A 19,459-nucleotide genomic window follows, 5' to 3' on the forward strand; every position below is an offset into this window, starting at 1 on the left:
GTTCCAACCGGTACATTACGGTTGGAATGGGCCCAGAGGTGTCTACATGGATGCGCATAGTGCGTGCATGTGTCTTAGCACCTCCGTGACCCTCCGTGACACTCCAGCTGCTCTGCACAGCAACACGCAGGCACTGTATTTGCCATGCGTATGCACGGAAGTCTTAAAAGACAGGTAAGTAGCTCGGGCAGGCGGGTGGGCCCTATGGAGTACTGTACCGGAATGGTATCCGGTGCTCTGGTACGCCCGAACCAGGGCGTACCCCCTGCAACCCACCACTGCACCACCTAGAATAACTTGAGACGGCCAGCTACAGAAATCAAATAAAAAAACATACCCAGAAAACCTACAGAAGGCTCCTGAAGCAGCCCCCCCCCTCCAATTTTGCAGCTTTCAGAAGAGCATCAGAGGAACATGTCATTCCCAAATGAAGTCTTTGATGATTTGAACAAGCCTAATAGCTACAAATTATGCTTTTTGGGTTACTTACATATCGCTTGATGGAGTGGGTTTTGGAGACGGAGTCGGTAAGTTTCCCTCCATAATGTCATTAAAACTATTATTCCCTATATTCTTGGCCAGCTAAGAAGGAAACAAAAAGAAAAAAAAACCATGCAATTAAACATATGCCATTCATCTAAGACTTTTCAAACACAATGTACACTATGTTGTATTTTAAGCCTATTTGATGTTCAAAAACTATCCTTCAACACAATTTTATAAATACTGAGAGATTGAAAAGCAAATGCAAGACTTCATTGTCTATGTCAGTGATGGAGAACTTTTTCGGCACGGTGCCCAAACCGGAACCCACATGCATGCATGCACACCAGAGCACTGTGCTCCATCGTGCTGGTGCTGTACACTCCGTGCGCATAAGCGCCGAAAAGCTCAAATACAGGTAAGGAGGGTGGGCGGGCGGGTGGGCCCTCCGGAGCTCCGGAACAGAACAGTACCAGGTGCTCTCGGCAGGTACCAGTACCCTCATACCGGGACGTACCGCCTGCAACCCACCACTGCCATAGACATTTAGCCTCTGACAACAGAAGCATGTTCCAAGTGTGGTCAAAAGGTACCTTCTGCAGATCTTAAAAGCCGTAAAGTTTTGTAAAGGGAGATGTGTTCCCTTACATTGTTAATGCCCTAAGCAATTGAGGAGGCAGGAGATTAAAGAGCTGAAGAAGCTTCTTGGATGAGAAGAGAAAGGTCTTCAAAGAAAAAAAAGAGAAAGCCCAGTTGCCTCTTGAAAAAGCACCTTTGGGACAACCATGACCTGGATGACGGAGAATCTCCACAGGCATTCAGCACGTTAAATTGTACCTCCTAAACAACTGGAAAATTGCTAAGATATTTTGGTCAGGCAATTGAGTTAACACTCCTACACACTAATTACAGGACCAGAATTCCCTGAAACACCCCAAACTGACTCAACTCCAGATTGAACATAGATTTCTGAAGAATTATCAATGCAGTCAGTTTGGTCTAGTGGAAGAGACAGTTTGATCTAGTGCAGGGTTGTCCAACCATGATCATTTTAAGACATGTGGACTTCAACTCCCAGAATTCTCCAGCCAGCTATGTTGGATGAGGAATTCTGGGAGTTAAAAGTCGACAGATCATAAAAGTTGACAAGGTTGGATATCCTTGGTCTAGTGGTTAAGGCATCAGGCTAGACTGGGAGTTCACAAAAGGGTGAGTGACTTTGGACCAATCACTCTATGTCTCAGCCCAACTCACCTCATTAGTGTCAAGAGTGTGCGCAGTCTGACTACTATTTTGAGACAAGGCAGGACCAAAATACAGTACACAGAGGTTTTGTCTTTCAAACAGTGGTTTATCTACAAGACATATCTATCTATCTATCATCTATCTATCTATCTATCTATCTATCCATCCATCCATCCATCCATCCATCCATCCATCCATCCATCCATCCATCCATCCATCCATATCTATCTATCTATCTATCTATCTATCTATCTATCTATCTATCTATCTATCTATCTATCCATCCATCCATCCATCTATCCATCATCTATCTATCTATCTATCTATCTATCTATCTATCTATCTATCTATCATCTATCTATCTATCTATCTATCTATCTATCTATCTATCTATCTATCTACCTACCTACCTACCTACCTACCTACCTACCTACCTACCTACCTACCTACACATACATACTAGGCAAAACCAGGCAATCAATCAATCTTCAACTCTTAACACTGAAGCACACAGGGGAGAGAAACCGTCCTCACAGGGCCTCTCTTATTTAGACATCCTCTTAAAGTGTTAACTCTCTGCTGAGGTAATAATGATTTAATAGCTGACTGGCTGCTGTAAGGCTGTAGACTGAGATGCTGCAATGAGAGAGAGTCAGCAGAGTTATCACTTTAAGAGGATGTCTATATAAGAGAGGCCCTGGGAGGGTGGTTTCTCTCTCCCTGTGTGCTTCCATGTTATAGTTGAAGATGTATTGATTGCCTGATTTTGCCTAGCACGTGTATGTATGTGTGTGTGTATATGTATGTATGTGTGTGGTGTGTGTGTATGTGTGTGTGTTTGTGTGTGTGTGTGTGTGTGTGTTGCAATTGTGCTGATAAATAAATAAAGGGAGACTAGTATAGATCTATTTCAAGCTATTTAGCTCTCATCAGCTAGCCATACCCTTACTGGGAATCGAACCTGGGTATGGTTGGTCAGTAAGGGTATGGCTAGCTGATGAGAGCTAAATAGCTTGAAATAGATCTATACTAGTCTCCCTTTATTTATTTATCAGCACAATTGCAACACAAATGTAACAAAGGCAACATTTCTGCCTGGATGGCTCCCAGAGTGAGTCGATAGACAGAAAAGGGAAGCAGTATGCTCCCTCCCATATTTGGGCATATCAGGGGTTGTGACACAATACACACACACACACACACACACAAAATTAGTGTGGTTGTTGTGGGGGAAATAAAAGGAGGAAAGAGCAATAGGTTTGTTTGCTGCCTTGAGTTACTTATAACAATAATAAAGGTGGAACATAAATGCTAGTCTGTCAACTTTTCCCCTTATAATTACAGCAAGTGGATAATACATATTTCATAAAGCTGTTTACCAAGAGTTCGGATGTTCCCAATTTGTCCAGTTCTAAAGATTGGATTCGAGAAATATGAACACCCATTTCTCTGTGTATTCCGGAACATTCTATACAGGTTAAAATGCCCAGGTTAGTGGAAAGCCAAGTTGGATCTGAAGAAAATGAAAAATAGATAAGAACAACGTTGAAAATCTTTTTTAAAAAAATATCTTCAATAACAACGACTTTGGGTACAGATTGTCCTCGACTTATGACCAATGGATATGAAATTTCCACTGCTAAGCGAGACAGTTGTTAAGTGGGCTTTGCTCCGTTTTATGACCTTTCTTGTTATTAAGTGAATCACTGCAGTTAAGTTGGCAACACAGTTGTAAAGTGAATTTGGCCTCCCCGTTGACTTTGCTTGTGAGAAGGTCACAAAAGGAGATCACGTGACCCCAGGATGCTGCAATCCATCATAAATATGAGCTAGTTGTGAAGCGCCTGAATTTTGATCATGTGACCCTGAGGATGCTGCAGCGGTCGTAAATGGGAAAAATGGTCATAAGTCACTTTTTATTGTTGCTGTAACTTCGAACGGACACTAAATGAATGGTTGTAAGTTCAGGACTATGTATAGTTTATTGTAATTGCAAATACCTAATGCTTCTTGATATGTCTGTTAAACTTTAGACTGTGTATCCAGCAGTGGAATTCAGCCGGTTCGTGCTGGTTCGAGTGAACCGGATATTAATTTTACATCCAGTTTGAGGAACCGGTAGTTCTGACGACCGGCTGCCCGCCCACCACCATGCCCCTCCCTACCCCTCCCCGGAGTCCCCATGTGTCCCATTATGGCTCCCAAGTAAGTGCAGGGAGGCCTCCTAGGCCCAAAACGGGGCACCGGGTGGGTGGGCTCGGGCCCCCCATTGCCCATTTTCACTCTCAGGAGGCTGCAGAGTCCAAAACGGGGTGGGGGGAGTGATGTTTTTGCTTCCGTGTGTGTGTGTGCAGGGGACCAAGTGATGCCTGATCATGCCCACCATGTCCATGCCCACCAAGCCGGTCATTAGGGCAAAGAACCGGTTGCTAAATTAGCTGAATCCCACCACTATGTGTATCCAAACACGTCTTAGGAACAAACTACACATGATCACAAACTACCAACTCTGTGAGTTGGGCAGCCATTTTCCCAATAAATAGAAAGAAAGGTACAAGACCAACTACACGGCACACTCTGCCATACATCAAAAATATTTCAGAAGCAGTAGAATGCAACTTCCGAGACCTACAAGTGGGCATTGCACACAACCCAGAGGCTACCATATAAGGGCAAATCGTGTATTGCAAATATCGTTTGGAGGTGGAAGATATTTCTTATGTAATCTACCAGATCTCCTTCATGGACTGCCTCTGTGATCATGTTGGACAGATGAGGAAGAGGCTAGTCACCAGATTGCAAAAACACAAGCGGTCAGACGAGGACACTTGAACTCATTAGTAGATTCACCTTGCAATGAACAAGGACATCCATTCAATTTCACAGCTACTAAGATTGTTGGCAGAACAGGTACAAAAATAGCCAGGGAAATGGTTGAAGCCCGGGAAAAGGTCCTTTATCAGTCAACAGGATTGCTTATATATCATCAGCTTATCAGGTACTTAGGAGCCCAAGGAAACAACACTGCTGGATCTACCTGCCTCAGGGTTATGTTTGCTATGGGTGTATTACTTGGAACTTTGACACAGCCAATGGCTTAAGACTTGGCCATCAACACCCCAATCAATGAACAAAAAGCCAGACACAATGGAATAAACCAAAGGACACATTCCGCAGGGACAGAAGTTCCCTGAGGTTGGACTCCAGCATGAGCCCAAAAGCTCGGAAGACTAAACCTCTGGTCCTGGTGACCCAGACTGGATCTTGCAACAAAAAAAAACACACTTCCTAAGCAACTCATTGTTAATGTACACCCAAGTACCTGGTGATCCGCAGTCACAACAGACATCATTTCCAGCCAATCTCTGAACGTCATCGATGATGGCTTTTGTAAGATCTTCTAGACTGTTCTCCCCTGTGCTCTGCTCTCCACGGAAGGCCATATTTAAAGCTTCTTCTTTGCTGTTGGTCAGCACTGATATCCACCTAAAACAAGACAGAAATGATCACAACATAATTTACCCAACACAAGAAACTACAAAAGGGATACAACAGGGAAGGAGCAGAAGAGGAAAATTGCTCTATATCCTTATTTTATTCCATCGCCTTCAAACTTTGAAGGAGGTGAAACAAAAAAGTCTACAAGGCATGACACCATGCAAGATGGTCCTTGACGTATGACCCAAAATTTCTGTGGCTAAGCAAGACAGCCGCTAAGTGAGTTATGTCCCATTTTATGAACTTTTTTTTTTTGCCACAGTTGTAAACTGAATCACTCCAGTGGTTAAGTTAGTAACACAGTTCATAAATGAATCTGGCTTCCACATTGACTGGGCTTGTCAGAAGGTCATAAGAGGTGATCACATCACTCCGGGGCGTTGAAACCGTCGTAAGTACATGCCAGTTGCCAAAGCATCTAAATTTTGATCTACTAGGACCAAAACGGGGCGTGGGGAGGCACACATGCATGGACAGGGGGAGGACAAGGGAATCGTGTGCGCATGCACAGGGGTAGGGGAGTCATGCGTGCATGTGCAAGGCTAATGGGGGGGTTGTCGCACACGCATTGCATTATGTATGTGGGTCCGCGTGTTTTTGCCACGCAACGACAAAAAGGTTACCCATCACTGGTCTAGAATAACATGCTAGAGTGAAAATAACCTGGATACAGACAACCAGGCATTCACACATTGTATGAAGTAGCTAAAATATGCACCCATTTTGCCAGCCAACAATAATCTTGTTTATTATTGGGAAAAAATGAACTTTTCTAAAAAAAAAAATTCCAGGAATGAAAATGTCCTTACGCGACATAATCTTGCTCATCTTCTGCCTGAAAGTGGTATGTTCTGTTATCTGGAACATAAACATGCAAATCTTTCAGAATAATGAATGTATTAATTGCATTCTTAGAGGGGGAAAAATTATTTACAGACTTAGAAGTCAACATTTAGTAACCAAGCACATATGCTGAAATGAGTCAGGGAACCTTCAGAAGTTCTATTTTCAGTGGAAAACATTTTGTTCACATTTATTTTATTTTTATTTTTAAAAAGAGCTAACTTGCTCTTACAAAAATATCCAAGCAAGAACAGCTTGCCTCCAGAAGTTGTGAATGCCCCAACACTGGAAATCTTTAAGAAGATGTTGGATAGCCATTTGTCTGAAACGGTATAGGGTTTCCTGTCTAGGCAGGGGGTTGGACTAGAAGACCTCCAAGGTCCCTTCCAACTCTGCTATTGTATTATTATTGAGTAGTTCTAAATCAAAGATGGGCAATTATTTTTCCCAAGGGGCTGCACAAGAAACTGGGATTGTTATGGAGGGCTTACACTGCCCCCCTCCTGGCTCTGCCCCCAGCAATGCCACCGCTGTACCTGACCTCTGCCGCCAACTCTGCTGATGGCCCCACCCAAACCGCCAATACCGTGAGCTGGATTGGGACCATCCACAGCCCAGATATGTCCCAGGATCCAAGATATGTCAGGGTTCCAAATAACACCCCCAACGAAAGAAGACTCCGAGGCTTGTTAACTTCCTCAAAGTTCCATTTTATTAGAGATGTCGTATAGGCAAATCTGGGAAAACCTGAATCTGAAAGCTTCCAAGTTTTCCCCACCTAAAGAAAACTCCAAGCCCCTCCCCAGCACCTACATGTCCATCACATGGCCCAATCAGGTGCCATCACCACTGGGGATGCCTCCCAGTCACACCACTCCAGGTGTAGAGCAGGACGTCCTTGACTCTCTGAGAAAGGACTTTCATTTTGACTATATCTATCCCACTTATATGATTTCCCCCCTCCCAATTTATGGCAGGTGGAAAGGCCCAATTGGGCGGCCCAATGTAAAAGATGGCTTCCAGGTCTGATACAGATGCTATAAAATGCCTAGGCCAGTTCTAAACATACTGTAGGAGATGACTAGGCTGAGCTGAAGGGAGGAGTCAAACACATCATAAGTCTCAAGTCCCTGCGCACCCACAAGAAATTTAAATGCAGCCCATCTTGAATGCCTTTCTTATCTCCCACTCATTCCCCTTGATTGTTAGTTGGTCAGATTCTTATAGCAAGCTTAAGTCTTAACACTCATTTGAAGTGCCTGAAACTCTTGATTTCCCATTTCCCCGCTGAACGTGTATATCTTCCAACAACTGTTCAAGATAGCCCCAATCCTAAAGAACAATTTAACATGCAAGTAGTTAACTTTAAAGACATACGTGTTATCAGGTCAAATGATTTCTTGTCTTCGGCGTTTGGTTTCACTTGGCATGTAAGCAGATTTAATTTAGCAGGTTGCCTGTTTGACTTAAGCATAAGAAAAACACAATTTCAGTTTGCTTCGTTAGATTTTTAATTGAAAGATCATTCCTGCACAGACGCTGTATTTTTTTCCCCCTTGTCCATTACTAAATGTGTTGACATTTTCAACTACATCAATAGGCCTTGGTGGCTAATAAGGGTGCATTAACAGAAATAAACACTTTCATCTTATCTGCAAGTCATTACTGAGAAATGTTAGAATGTTTGGGAGACTGAAATTGATTTTTTTCATGAGATGGCCTGGAGGCATATTAATTTTCTTTTCTTCTGTTCAACGGCGTCTGATTCTTAGCAATTGTCTGGATAGATTTTTCTGTAATTTTCTTGAGAAGGTTTTTCAGAAGTGGTTTGCCATTGTGTCTTTTCTAGGGCTCAGAGAGACTAGCTTTGTGCCTAAGATGGGACTAGAATTCCCCGTCTCCTGGTCCAAAGTCAACAAGCAGGCTTTCAAGCCTAAAGTGAGGCTAGAACAGTCTCCTGGCAATTGGTCCAAACTCACCGACCTGGCTTTCATGGCTAAGGCGGGACTAGAACTCACAGCCTCCTGGTGATTGGTCCAAAGTCACCCAGGTAGCTTTCAAGTGTAAGGTGGGACTAGAATTCTCAGTCTCCTGGCGATTGGTCCAAAGTCAACGACCTGGCTTTCATGGCTAAGGCGGGACTAGAACTCACAGCCTCCTGGTGATTGGTCCAAAGTCACCCAGCTAGCTTTCCAGCCTAAGGTGGGACTAGAATTCTCAGTCTCCTGGCGATTGCTCCAAAGTCAACGACCTGGCTTTCATGGCTAAGGTGGGACTAGAACTCACAGCCTCCTGGTGATGGGTCCGAACTCACTGACCTGGCTTTTGTGGCTAAGGTGGGACTAGAACTTTCAGTCTCTTAGCGATTGCGCCAAATTCAACGACCTGGCTTTCATGGCTAAGGTGGGACTAGAACTAACAGTCTCCTGGTTTCTAGCCAGGTGCCTTCATCGCTACACTAATATTGTTCTCCATTATTTGTTTACGGTACTCTAAAGGCTACACGAAATACATTGTTAGAAAAAGGAAACAGAAATATTCATAAAGAAGAACAGCCACCACCAGTGTAACTTTTTAAAATCAAAATGGGCTTGGTTATTAATGATTTCCAAAAATAAAGTTCTACTATATGAATTTGGCCAGACATGGATGAAGACATGTTTTGCAGCTCTACCTGTTCAGGTGAAATACGGAGAAAAAACTATTTCTTCTCCAACCCGTTGGAAAATGGATTGAATTGAATTGAATTTATTGCATTTATATGCCGCCCTTTTCCCCGAAGGGGACTCAGGGCGGCTCACAATCCAAGTCAGGGAAGGGGGTACAGATAAGGGATAAAAAAGACGAACAGAACAATACACAATTTAAAAGCACACAACAACCATACCATTCGAGGGGGGGGGGCAAAAGCTCTTTAGCCCCAGGCCTGTCGGAACAGCCAGGTTTTAAGGGCTTTGCGGAAGGCCTGGAGGGTGGTGAGGGTTCGAATCTCCATGGGGAGCTCGTTCCAGAGGGCCGGAGCAGCCACAGAGAAGGCTCTCCTCCGGGTAGTCGCCAGTCGACACTGGCCGGCAGATGGAATTCGGAGGAGGCCTAATCTGTGGGATCTAATCGGTCTATTGGAGGTAATTGGCAGCAGGCGGTCTCTCAAGTACCCAGGTCCAATACCATGAAGGGCTTTATAAGTGACGACTATAAGTGAATAGAAACTATTCCCCAATTACTGATGACAGCTTGTTCTTGAATTCAGGAAGTCCTCGACTTACGACCACAACTGAGCCCAACATTTCTGTTGTTAAGCGAGATGTTTGCTAAGTGAGTTTTGCCCCATTTCCCCACCTTTCTTGCCCCAGTTATTAAGTGAATCACTGCAGTTGATAACTTAGTAACACGGTTGTTAAGTGAATCTGGCTTCCCCGTTGACTTTGCTTGTCAGAAGGTCACAAAAGGGGATCAGGTTACCACGGGGACACTGCGACCGTCATAAATATGAAGCAGTTGTCAATCATCTAAATTTTCATCACATGATCATGGGGGAAGCTGCAAAGATCGCAACTGTGAAAAACGGTCATAAGGTACATTTTTCAGTACTGTTGTAACTTCGAACGGTCACTAAACGTTGTAAGTTGAGGACTACCTGCCCCAAATTCAGCCTCATTTTCCAGAGACCAAGAATGTTTGGGAAATGGGTCGAACACAAGGGGGCGCTATTCGGCTGACAATTAAATCAGAATGAATCAGATTGGAATTTTTCCTTGCTATTTCTAACCTCTTAGAAGCAACTTTGGCTCAAAAGTTGTAAACGTGATTTAACATTTTAAATGCTCTATCACCGAAACCAAGGAAGCTATTTCTCTTAATGATGGTCATTAAGGGATCATGCAGAATTGCAAACCTCCTAAATTTTGAATTTATTTTATATGACGGGACACATCGAACTATCAAAAATTGTTTTCAAATGCTAAATTTCCCTGGTGCGTGCCTTCTATGGGCTTGAAGTGAACTTCTGGCTAGGGTAGCTATTAAGTGTTATGGGAGCTAATGACAAGGATGATTCCGAATACCAAACCTCTTAAATGAAGTACATTTTGTTAGGAATATAATCTAACAGTTGGGTTGGCAATACATAAATCATGTAACAATGTTGTACCTGTTTCTTTAAATCATACTGTAAAATGTGATTGGTTGTTGTTTTTCCTCAATCGGCCATAAGAGGGAGCCAGAATGACTGTTAGCTTTCTGTTTGTTAGATGCTGGGCTGATCTGATCTGAGTGTTTTGGAAGCTGGCTGTTAGAAAGTGCCGTGAGCTATTGCAAGTTGTGTTGCTAAGTGAGACATCCCCATCTTATGACCATTCAGCTGTTAAGTGAATCACTGCAGTTGTTGGTCTGCCTCACTGATGTCTGACTCTGAAGACAGTTGATAGCTGGCATACGGCTCTGGCCTCATCTCTGCCTCCGACGCAGAGTCCTCATCAGAGCCTTCCCCAGACTCCAGGACTGGCCCATGTTCCTCCCCAACCTCCACACTGTCCGAATCTGCTGCCAGATCTGCTGGCTGCTGGTGGACCACAACAGTCTCCTGTTTCAACAGGGGGTTGGAGTAGAAGATCTCCAAGGTCCCTTCCAACTAGTCTAGTTTAGTCTGGTCTAGTCTAGTCTTCTTCTACTTCTTCTACAATATTTTGCGACTTTCTGACAAGCAGAGTCAATAGAGAAGCCAGCTTCCAGCAAATATAAATATAAATGTATATGTACATGTATATATATCCACCCATTTGAAATATTGGATTTGCACTTATAATCATACACAAGGACCATAGCAAAAAAAGTCTTAAAATCACTTCTGGCCACATGGGTACCTCAACGTATGACAAGTCCCAATTGGGTTTGTCAGTTGAAGATAACTGGTTCTACTGCTATTCAGTCAAAAATGAAGTTGATCTGATCTAATCACCAAATGCCTTCACATTAACTTCACTTCACAGGGTAGGGAGCTGTTTACATTTACAATATAAAAAAAACTACTCACAGTCGCATGGGAAATGGTCAGGATGCCGTTTTTAACTGTGCATTTTCTTCTCTGCCAAACTTTCCGTATGCTTGATTTAAAAAAAAAAAAGCAATATGAATCAATCAGGTATTGTTCAAAATTAAGATATTTTTCCCATCAGGTGCTGCAGAACAAGCAGGCGCAACCTGATATACATCACGCATTTGTCAAGAAATATACACAATTTGTATTTTAAATAGGGAAAAAAAACCCACTTTATTACTCAAGCACACAAACAGGACTACTGATAGCAGAGAGTATTTGTAGCTCAGAGTAGAAGTGTAGGGTCCCTGGTTTTCTTGCAGAGTTATCATTACCAAACTAGGTAATAACATCAGTGCACTAGTGCAGTGGTTCCCAAACTTGGCAACTTTAAGACTTGTGGACTTCAACTCCCAGAATTCTCCAGCCAGAGCTGGCTGGAGAATTCTGGGAGTTGAAGTCCACAAGTCTTAAATTTGCCAAGTTTGGGAACCACTGCACTAGTGAATGAAACATCTGCAAAAAAAAAAAAAAAAAAAAAAAAAAGCAGCAAGCTCAGAGAACATCAAGGACATATGTGATTTTCACCGCCCGGTTGAATTTCTTGACTTATATATAAGTTATGTGCAGTGACGCACTACCAAGCAAGCAAACGATCTACTATCTAAGAATGATGTTGAAGCTTTCAGGCTCAGCGTGTCAAAAATTCAGAAAACGCCTAACTTACATCTCCTAATGTACAATATATCCCCTCCTTCTGACAAACAATTCATAACAATACTATATTGAATTTTTTTTAAAAAGGTATTTAAGTTTATTAGTGAAGAAATAAAAAAACTTCCGTAACTGTGAATATTTTTTTCCCCCCAAAGTGCCTATCTGAGGCATCTCCAGGTTGCAAGAGACCTGGACATTTGGGAGAATGCTCCTGCATGGTCTCAATACGCTAAAAAGAGTAGGAGAAAGGCCCGATTTTTGTGCAGGAGATCAGGCTCTCTTTTGTGATCCAGAAAGCCTAGAAGCCTGATGGATCCTCAAAAATGAAAACAGGTATCACCTGTGCTGTCACACACCTGTCTTAGGTTTGTTACTACCAATGTTAGTTATATGTTAACAAGTAGCAAAAAAGATGGTATGGAATTTCCTACTTGAGCAGGAGCTTGGAGTAGAAGATCTCCAAGATCCCTTCCAAATCTATTCTATTCTGTTCTATTCCTTTTTCTATTCTATTCTATTGTATTCTATTCTATTCTGTTCTATTCTATTCCTTTTTCTATTCTATTCTATTCTATTCCTTTTTCTATTCTATTCTATTCTGTTCTATTCTATTCCTTTTTCTATTCTATTCTATTCTATTCCTTTTTCTATTCTATTCTATTCTATTCTATTCCTTTTTCTATTCTATTCTGTTCTATTCTACTTTCTATTTCTATTCTACTCTAGATTATTCTGTAACTTTGTAAAGGGGCAGGTGCAGGCTGTCATTCTGCTTGTAATTCAGCAAAACTGGGTTGAAACAGCTACATTATTCTCCCCAGTATGTCCTATTTCTTCTTTGCAATGCTCGAAGGCATTTTATTTTTCCTCATGCACAATAGGTGCTTTTCTGAAAAGAAAAGACTGTGTTATTTTTTTCCCCCGTTCCATGATCTACATTTCTCTTTACAAAAGCTCTTTCATTAGGTTTCTTACCCATAACCTCAAGGCCACAGGCCTGCACGTGGCTCAAAATAAGCCTTAATAACTAAGCATATGAGGAACAGCTACATTAATTTATTAATTCAGTTAAAGGAACACCAAATTAACATTTAATCGAATGCCATACTGATTTTGGACCTGCGCAATTTGTTTTTTTTTTACCACTGCTAAATTGTACTTTATAGTCAAAGCTATGGTTTTCTCAGTAGTAACGTATGGCGGTGAAGTTTAGACCATAAGCAAGGCTGAGCACCAAAGTATTGATGCTTCTGATTTGTGGTTCTGGAGAAGACTTTGGCGAGATCAAACCTATCAACCCTAAAGGAAATCAACCTCGACTGTCCTTTGGAAGGAGAGATGCTGAAGCTCAGATACCAATGAGAAGAGACCATGATGTTTGGGGAAAAAAAATGGAAGGCAGAGGGAGAAGGGGACGCCTGTTCTGACTTAGGCTTCCCAAGAGCATGAAGCAGACTCCTTGTCCCGACAAAACTCCTTTTTATTAAGCTAATGTGAATTCTGCTCATTCACATCCAGCAAAGTCTTTCAAGGGTGAATTTACAACCACAGACCTTCTCAGGCTTGGAAAACTGCCAGGCCGATATCTTCCAAATGCAACGCTGTACAAGAAAATACTTGGCAAGGAGTCTCTGAGAGTCACAAACAGATCTTCACACTAATTAAATGAACAAATTGCTTCCTGCAAACTCCACTGTCCTTTCGCTCCTCTTTAATCCCTATGGCCTTTTGCCATCCACCTGTGCTTTTAGTCCTGAGTCAGCCCTTGTTCCTTAACTGTTCCCTTCTCAAGGCAGCTATGTGCATGCGCACATCAGGAACAGGCTCCAGCTGTTCTTCTGCCCCACTGATCTCCCGACTCCGAAGGCAAATGATAACTGTCGGACGGCCCTGGATCCATCTCTGCCTCCAACACAGAGCATTCCACGACTGGCCCATATTCCTCCCCAACCTCCTCACTGTCTGAGTCTGCCGCCAGTTCCGCTGGCAAGCCACGCCCCCACCAGAGGATGAGATGGTTAGATGGTGTCATTGATGCAATGACTATGACTTTTGGCAAACTCTAGAAGACAATGAAGGACAGATGGGCCTGGTATGCTATGGCCCATGGGGTCGCCAAGAGTCGGACATGACTTAGCCACTGAACATCAACAAACTGCACCTCCCGATGCAAAGTTGGATTAGTTTTAATCTGCACAACATTATACCTAATATCATTAGTCCTTTATTAATAGAAATTACTGGCTCACCTACTGGCACACACCTGGAAGTCTTACTAATTTCAGTTCAAAGCTTTTGCATTATTGATTGACTGATATAGTGCAGTGATGGCTAATCTTTTTGATGTTGTGTGCTGAAAGCGTGTACAACAGCTCCTGCACTCACCCGCCCGCACTCATAAATGCAATGCCCATGTCAGACACCCCTGTGTACCCTTCCCCCCTGCGATTGTACGCGTGACCCCCACCCTGTTTTCGGCCTAGCAGGCCTCCACGCAGCCTCCTAGGACCAAAAGCAGGCCACGGGGGGCCGGAGACGCCACATGCTCCATGCTCCTCCCTGCCCCCGTGTATACGCACGTGACCCCCCCGACTCCCCCGCATATGTGTGGCAGAGATCCAAAAATCAATTGGCCAGCGGGAGGCGCGCACACATGCGTGGTGGAGCTTAGCTGGGGCAACAGTTTGCGTGCCTGCTGAGAGGGCTCTGCGTACCACCTGTGGTACGTGTGCCATAGTTTCGCCATCACGGATATAGTAGAAAGGTTGTCAAAGTGCATATTGCGATTTCTCTAAAACAGGGGTGTTCAACAATTTTTGGCAACTTTAAGACCTGTGGACTTCCCAGTTCCCGAAGCGTGGCTGGCTGGGGGATTCTGGGAATTGAAATCCATAGGTCTTAAAACTGCCAAAGTTGTTGGACACTCTTGTTTTAGAGAGATCGCAATCTGCAATAATTTAAAGTGGGATGACAGCCTTTCTACTAAATTGATCAATAAATAATGCAAAAACAACAAGCATTTCATTAAAAGATAAAGACCAAACTTTAAAATTATTGACATGTTTACTCATATTTTCCCACATCTGAGTGAGTTATCACATTCCACTGGGTTATAATAAATGGAGTTTGGGCTGAATTTTTAATTATATTTAACTCCTTAATCAGAATTAGGAAGAAAGTTGAAAGATATTGATTTTTTTGGGGGGGGGATTTGTGACTGATCAATAAGTAAAATAAAACAGGCCACCTTCCTATGAAGTTTTATTTTTCTGATTTATGGGCAAATAATCTTGAGATTCCACAGTGCTTAGTTATGAAATGGGGCATTATGGTTAAGAGTGCTTGGTATCACGTCAAGTTTTCTTTATTGTGTGTTTTTATTTTTCAGGAATGTGTACGTTGTTGCCAGCTTAGGTAAAAAAAAAACTTATTTCAATACATGCTGATTTATTTTTTAAATAAATAAAGCATGAACATTGAAAAGGCTTACAACTTTTCTATATTTCCCTTTTCTTTTCCCTTTTCCCTCCCCTATTTTTCCTTATTGTTTGCTTTTGTACTTTTTGTATTTTATATTATAAACTTTAAAAAATGCCTATTTATTAGCTATATAAAAAGATTTATGCCCTAGTTCTCAACCAACCATATGGCTCTCCTAAATTGCTGTGAGATGTTTGGTTGGAAAAAAATCAGAGGAAAAGGTCTCCCCAGCATTAAACGAAGCCAATTTTTCAAAGTTTTAGAATGTAATATATATATATATATATATATATATATATATATATATATATATATATATATATATATATATATATATATATATATATATATATATATATATATATATATATATATATTTTCAACCAAACTTGGCACACAGATGACTTACTCTCTGGAGACAAATACTGTGGGGGTAAGACACCCCTAACACCCCTCAGGGTGTATGTTCTGTTAAGATGCAGTCTGTTGTGGCTTTAAATGGCTTCTACTGCCCGTAAAGTGGCTTCTACTGTACACCACAGTAGAGCCGCCATGGTAATAGCTTCACAGTACTCCATAAGGGGGTTCCCTCTGGTAAGGGGGAAAATCCAACATTAGAAATTACATTTGGTCCAGACATTTCTTCCCCTATAAATAAATACCTGGACAACGCCGGGTTATCAGGTAGTGGAATATAAAAGAGAGTTTTGCATTTAAAAAAAAAATCATTTCACTCCATCTGTCAAAAATAGCTGCCTGAAATCCATACCCATCGCTTTTCTTTAAAATGTATCCTTTCTTTTCACTGCCATACTCCTTATTTCCCTGAAGTTGATGCATGCTGTATCCACCTTGCCGGCTCTGTGAATCCTAGACAAAAAGAAAGGGACAAATATATTGATATTTTCCTCCCTCTGACTAGCTCTTTGGCTTGTTTGTTTCAAGTTAATTCCTTTATTTATAGAGCTACAGCACAAAGAATGATTTTGTTTACAGAAGACTGAGACACAGAATGTTTATTATTTACTTATTTTTTTGGCTTAGCAGATAAAGGATTATTTGCATACTTCCAGTGCAGAAAAGCTCTGCATGAAAAATCTGAGCACATGTAGTTAAAAAATAAAATCAAAATGTCCTATGTAAGAAATGTAGAAAGAGATGGCAGCCAGCAAGCTATATACACACACGTAAACCACATGTATATTGATTGTTCAATGATATTTCCAACGATTCAGGTTTTTTTTTCCCCTTGTTCTTGGTTTGAAATTAGAATGAAAATTCAAGATATACATGTGTGGGATGCCTGTATATACCTGTGGCAAACATACACAAATACAGAAGCCTGATGGAAATGTGGCGACAGTGAAGGCAAGATTTGCAAATTTACTGTGAATTTAAATAGCCATTAAAGCTTTGACTTACTCTCCTAGACTTCGATCAGAGAAGGCGAAAGAAACAAAGAGAAAGAGAAAAGTAAGACAATTTATTTTTCTAAAAGAACAAAGCTGAACACTTTGCAGCCTTATTTCAATACACAATTAGTAAGGGCAGTAATAATAACAGTCCCAAAGGGGCATGGATTGTCTTTCACAATAAAGTTCTTTTTTTTAAATCATGTTTTATTTCTTTTATTTATATAACTTTCAATTTCCATCGAACAGTGTGTAATCTGGGTACAGTATTTTTAAACAATCCACATATTTGTTGCAGTATTCGTCACCATGATATTGATCATATAATAAAATAATAACAATAATACTTAACATCTTCTTTAGGCAACTCTCCACATTTATATTTCCTCTTTTTATGTCTCTTCCTTTCTGACTTCTGTTTCTGTTGTCTAGCCATTGATAAAATACATCCCATATAAAAAATATTCAGTTTCTTCCTTGTCCTTAATAGTGAGTGTTAATCTATCCATTTCTGCACATTCTAATATTTTCTTAATTACATTTGTCATCTGATGGAATCGCATCGTTTTTCCAAATACTGTGCAAATACAATTCTGGTTGCGGTTAGTATATGTAAAACCAGATACTGTACATAGTCTTTTTTATCATATTTTATCGGTATAATACCCAATAAAAATATCTCTGGTTTCAAGTCTATAGTCTTTCATAATAAAATTCTTAATGCTGATGGAAAGATGTTACACAAATCTCCACGGAAATAGTGTACACAGGTAGTCCTCAACTTACGACTGGCCACTTACCGACTATTCTAAGTTACAATGGACCTCCCCAGGATACTTACGACAACGCTATTCCAAAAATCCTATCGCTGCGCCCCCCTCGGGAGTCATGTGATTACAATTTGGGTGCTTAGCAACTGGCCCACCTTTATGGCCGTTTGCAACATCCTATAGTCATGTGGCCACAATGTACAATGTATTTTGTTGCAAACTGACGTTTATGCCCAGTTTCCAGCCAAAAAACCCCACCCACTTGCAAAGAATGGCTTCACTTAACAACTGCAGTGTTCGCTTAACGATCACTGCGAAAACAAAAAAAGTTTATGTGTCTATGCTTTTTTTTAAAGATAGAGAAGAGAACAGCAATTCTTAGAACTGAATTACAGCCATCCTACAGCATATGTTCTGATAAATGGCCACTGATTCTGAATTTGAAATTAGCATCACTAAAATTTAACCAGAATTTGTTCATTCTCATTAAGATTTGTTGAATATGAAGCAAGGGCACTTGATTTCCCACAAGACTTTTTTTTTTATAATAAAGTTTTTTTTTCATTATCATACAAATAATCACGTGTATACCATTACATAACTGACACTATTTTGTATTATTAAATATTTATGTCAATTCGTCTTACCATCAACCCACAAGAACTATTATTGGCTCTTCTGCTCTCCATACACCATATTTGTACCCTATCCATCACTTTCTTCTCCCTCTCTCCTCCCCCTCCCTACCTCCTTTCTTTCCTCTGTCACCCTCCTCTTCTCTACTTCCCCTTCCTCTCTCCTTCTCCTCTCTCCCCTTTCCACTCCTTCTTTCTCTCCGCCTCTTCCCCCCCCCCGCCCTCTCTCCTAACCCTCTCTTCTTCCTCTTATCTCTCTCCCACACTCTTCATCTCATTTACATGGTGTATTTCAGCCTCTGAGCAAGCTCAATTTTACGTTGATGGTATTTCCCACAAGATTGGAGTCCTTTTCTTTTTGTATCACATCAACTAATTCAATGAACACAATCCCAGTTTTGGTAGGATGGATAAATTTGGGAAACATGGAAAATTCCCTTCAAGGAGTAACAGCAGAAATGTAACAGCAGAATACCCCTTCATCCTTCTACATACATGCTTTTGTTTCCCCAAACTGCTTGTCTCCTGTAACCTTCCTGGCCGAGATCCAGAATGGCAAATGCATTTTTTTTTTTTGCCATTTCTGCAGGGAACAAATCACCAAAGGAGATGATCCGGTTAGCAGAGAAGAGTTTTAAAACCAAGCATTTCCTCTACCTTCTTCTACTTTTAACAGCAGCCTCGGGGGAAATTATCTGTTTTTATTAGGGGGCACTAATTAGAAACCTATGGTAAGTAAACCTATTTTCCTAGGAAATGCTTTTCATTGCAGAAAACGCTACACAAAATGCCAGCATTCGTGTTGCTTTCTTCCTCATGCAAAAAAACCAACAAAAAACCCCGCAAACAGATTTCCGGGAGTATTTAACACAAAAGCTGTAACACTAAAGATTTGTTTGAAGGGCAGACATGTGCCCATGTATTAGAGTAACAAATCTAACTTTTTAATCCCATCCTACATATGTCCAGGGAGAAAAATGACCTTTGAAATGTGTTGGTGTTTCATTTGCAAAAATTGGGCAGGGCTGGTATTGAACAATAGGACTGGGAGAAAAATAAATACTGGGCATAATGAGATATATTAATCATATTTCTACACTCCTTCTTTCCATTCAATGGTTTCCCCAGAAATAATGTGTTGACTGTTGAGAGTTGGGCCACCAGGAAGGCTGAGCGCCAAAGAATGGATGCTTTCGAACAGCGATGTTGGAGAAGATCCTTCAATGTCCCTTGGACTGCAAGGAGATTGAATCAAGTCAATCCTAAAGGAAATCAACCTTGACTGACAGATGCTGAAGCTCAAATGCTTTGGCCACCAAATGAAAAGAGAGAACTCCTCGG

General features: G+C 41.3%; 1 protein-coding gene across 3 annotated transcripts in view; it reads right to left on the reverse strand.

The window, feature by feature from the left end:
- The window catches only part of ASAP1 (ArfGAP with SH3 domain, ankyrin repeat and PH domain 1), a 174,964-nt gene that overhangs the window by 32,602 nt on the left and 122,903 nt on the right, over positions 1-19,459 (reverse strand). For 2 of the 3 annotated variants that reach the window (XM_032222634.1, XM_032222636.1), the window contains 8 exons: positions 16,724-16,732; positions 16,071-16,171; positions 11,102-11,171; positions 7,447-7,534; positions 6,036-6,084; positions 5,051-5,214; positions 3,108-3,241; positions 491-582 (listed from right to left, as the gene is read on the reverse strand). In XM_032222634.1, coding sequence (XP_032078525.1) covers positions 491-582; positions 3,108-3,241; positions 5,051-5,214; positions 6,036-6,084; positions 7,447-7,534; positions 11,102-11,171; positions 16,071-16,171; positions 16,724-16,732 — 707 coding nt within the window. The remainder of the gene's footprint in view (positions 1-490; positions 583-3,107; positions 3,242-5,050; positions 5,215-6,035; positions 6,085-7,446; positions 7,535-11,101; positions 11,172-16,070; positions 16,172-16,723; positions 16,733-19,459) is intronic. The other variant, XM_032222635.1, reaches the window with a different exon arrangement.

Source organism: Thamnophis elegans, chromosome 8 (assembly GCF_009769535.1).
Source record: "Thamnophis elegans isolate rThaEle1 chromosome 8, rThaEle1.pri, whole genome shotgun sequence".
NCBI lineage: Eukaryota > Metazoa > Chordata > Lepidosauria > Squamata > Colubridae > Thamnophis > Thamnophis elegans.